The following is a 2500-nucleotide window of genomic DNA, read 5'->3' as shown; positions in this document are numbered from 1 at the left end:
GAGACGGCCATGCCATCCGAACACTTATGGTTTCACAAATGAAGACATACACAAGAGTGGCTTGCGTTGTCCCCTGTGACCGAAAAGTCTCTGGGTATTTCAAGTAACACTATAAAACGACCATATATGGCATACACTCTCTTTTCAACGTAATACCGTAAGTCCCATCACATGTCCATACCTGAGGAACTTCCCGTCACGATGACGGTCTTGCCATCCATGCGCTTGGTGCTTCTGCATCTGCCACTTTGGCGACGGTATATTGCTCCCCATGCAACAACCGCCAACGCAAAGACAAGAAATATCACGCCCACAGCTCCTAACATCTTCGCTTGAGTGATCCTCTCTCAAACTGATATGTGTGAGGTTACAGATAAGCCAGACCGAGCCAGACGGTTACCAGCGTTGATTCAGGGTATGCCTTTTTGTGAGAATTATCAAATAGTTGCTCTTTTTTCCCACATGGCCGTTCTATATTCTAGTTGTAACATTATGCCGCGGGTAAGGTGGGAAGAGGTGATATCGGATTGGAAGAACAACGGGATCTAAAAGTGATTTTAATCAGATATCATATTACAAAACTGATTAAAATAATCACATTTGTGAGGCCCCAGTTAATGTTGCAACTCTACGAATCTGAATTTAGGCTCATCACATCACAAGATAAGAATACATCAATAGGCATTGTACTTTTACCCTCTACATATAGAAGATAAGAGACATGCTATTTGATAACGACTCTCAAGTAATAAGGGGGATTTACTGTCACGAAAAATAGTATAACAAAGCAACAGTCTATCTTAATAGATCTACTGTAGGAAATGTATGAATGAGAATGAATTATTTAAGATAATGCAAAATATGTAATAGACGTTCCGTTTTTATATATTCATGATATAAAATGTAATACTGAAACGTCAGTCACATATCTAGGATTGTGAAACTACTCCTTATTCATAACCATTCTACATATAAACTAGCAACAATTATTGACCTGTTGGCATCGACATATTTTTCTTGATTTTGTTACATGCAAAAGATAGTCTTGTAAAACGCCAAATTACAAAAGTCCTGTAATAAAGGTGAATAAGGTTCAGGTAATCTGTATTCGCTTTTCTACAGTTTTGCCAGTCATTGCGACAAATCTCATGGTGAAAGGTGTAATGGCTGACATCTTTTCCGGCTTGTTACCTCTGTGTTATGGTGTGTAATTACAAGACGGTAGGCGGGCGGTTGCTACCAGAAATATATGAAGTTTGGAAGTACATCTAGCATTTAGAAGTACACCAGAAATCGGGATTACTGGGTTTATTTGTAATGTCCATTTAATTTTAAGATTTTTTCTATTATACTTTTAGTTGTGTTGAAAAATCACATCATTTGCCATGGAAATTGCTGAAACGTATCCAAAAAAGGAAAACAAATTTATAATCTGGTCTTTTTTTCAGGCAGAGCACTGTATATATGCGTATCCGAGTTAAACAAGTGTGTCATATTCTTATTGATAGTAAAATATCATATCTGTTGTTGCAAATTTCTGCGAAGCTTTATTTATGGACTATCAAGTAACAGTAATTACGTTTTTTTTTTTATCTATCATATAACCGAAATCAAAATATTCCTGGAATAGACTTATTTAGAGGTAATATCAAAGCTTAGAGCTTAGAGCAACAAGGTATGATCTAGAAGTAGGAAGAATACTGTAAAACAGTTTGTCTTTAGTAAAGAATGTCGTCATATATTTTTGAAAATTAGTTTATGTACAAATGCGCCGTATATACAAATAAGTAAATATAGATATTTCATACTGAGATACCACAAGGAAATATTCATATTTACATATTCATTATTACATCAACTGGCAGTGTGGAAGATTTTCACAAAATTATCACAAGAAGTTCAGAAAACCATCATTATCCAAATCACAGTTAGTTCATCGATCTGTAAAACTGATGTAATTGCATTAGTCACTCCTAAATAACCATGTTCATCGTTTATATATAGATAAGAACTTCAATTTCTTATATAGACCATGGTTTACATTTCGCCTGTATATGTAAAAAGCTTTGTACATGACGTTTTGATGGTATGTGTAATGGTATTGGTATATATTGCCTATTGATGACTATGCAAAACAGCTGATTGTCGGATTGTAAGCCGTTGATAAGGATATCCATAAGTGTATATTCAGCTTCTCCAAACGGTTGGATGTTTAGTTGAGGGTATTGGAATAAAACTAGTTTTGCAAATGGCTTATTGATAGAATAATTGTTATAAGTGAGTTGCTCGTTAATAATAATAACACATTAGTAGTCTAAATACGAAGTTGTGAAAATTGTTAACATATTTTTATTGAGATGGCGAACTAACTGTGTTTTACCTTCGTTGAAGAAGATATGCATATTAGAAAGAGTTTTATTTATATCTACATTTTTCCAGTTTATCTATAGTTACTTGAAGTACATGTTTTAAAAGTGTTGAAGTGATTTCGAAAAATATA

The 2500-nt window shown here is 34.4% G+C and overlaps 1 protein-coding gene across 1 annotated transcript in view; it reads right to left on the bottom strand.

Moving 5' to 3' along the window:
* The window catches only part of LOC122250093 (retinol dehydrogenase 13), a 15635-nt gene extending 15271 nt beyond the window's left edge, over positions 1 to 364 (bottom strand). The window contains exon 1 of the mRNA XM_043011419.2: positions 182 to 364. Within this exon, the coding sequence (XP_042867353.1) occupies positions 182 to 326 (145 nt within the window). The 5' untranslated portion in view covers positions 327 to 364. The remainder of the gene's footprint in view (positions 1 to 181) is intronic.
* Positions 365 to 2500: the final 2136 nt, after the last annotated feature.

Source organism: Penaeus japonicus, unplaced genomic scaffold (assembly GCF_977035675.1).
Source record: "Penaeus japonicus unplaced genomic scaffold, GWHDUDI00000001_assembly GWHDUDI00000009, whole genome shotgun sequence".
NCBI classification, from domain to species: domain Eukaryota; kingdom Metazoa; phylum Arthropoda; class Malacostraca; order Decapoda; family Penaeidae; genus Penaeus; species Penaeus japonicus.
Note: the sequence above shows the minus strand (reverse complement) of the source record. Positions and strands in the feature narration are given on the sequence as shown.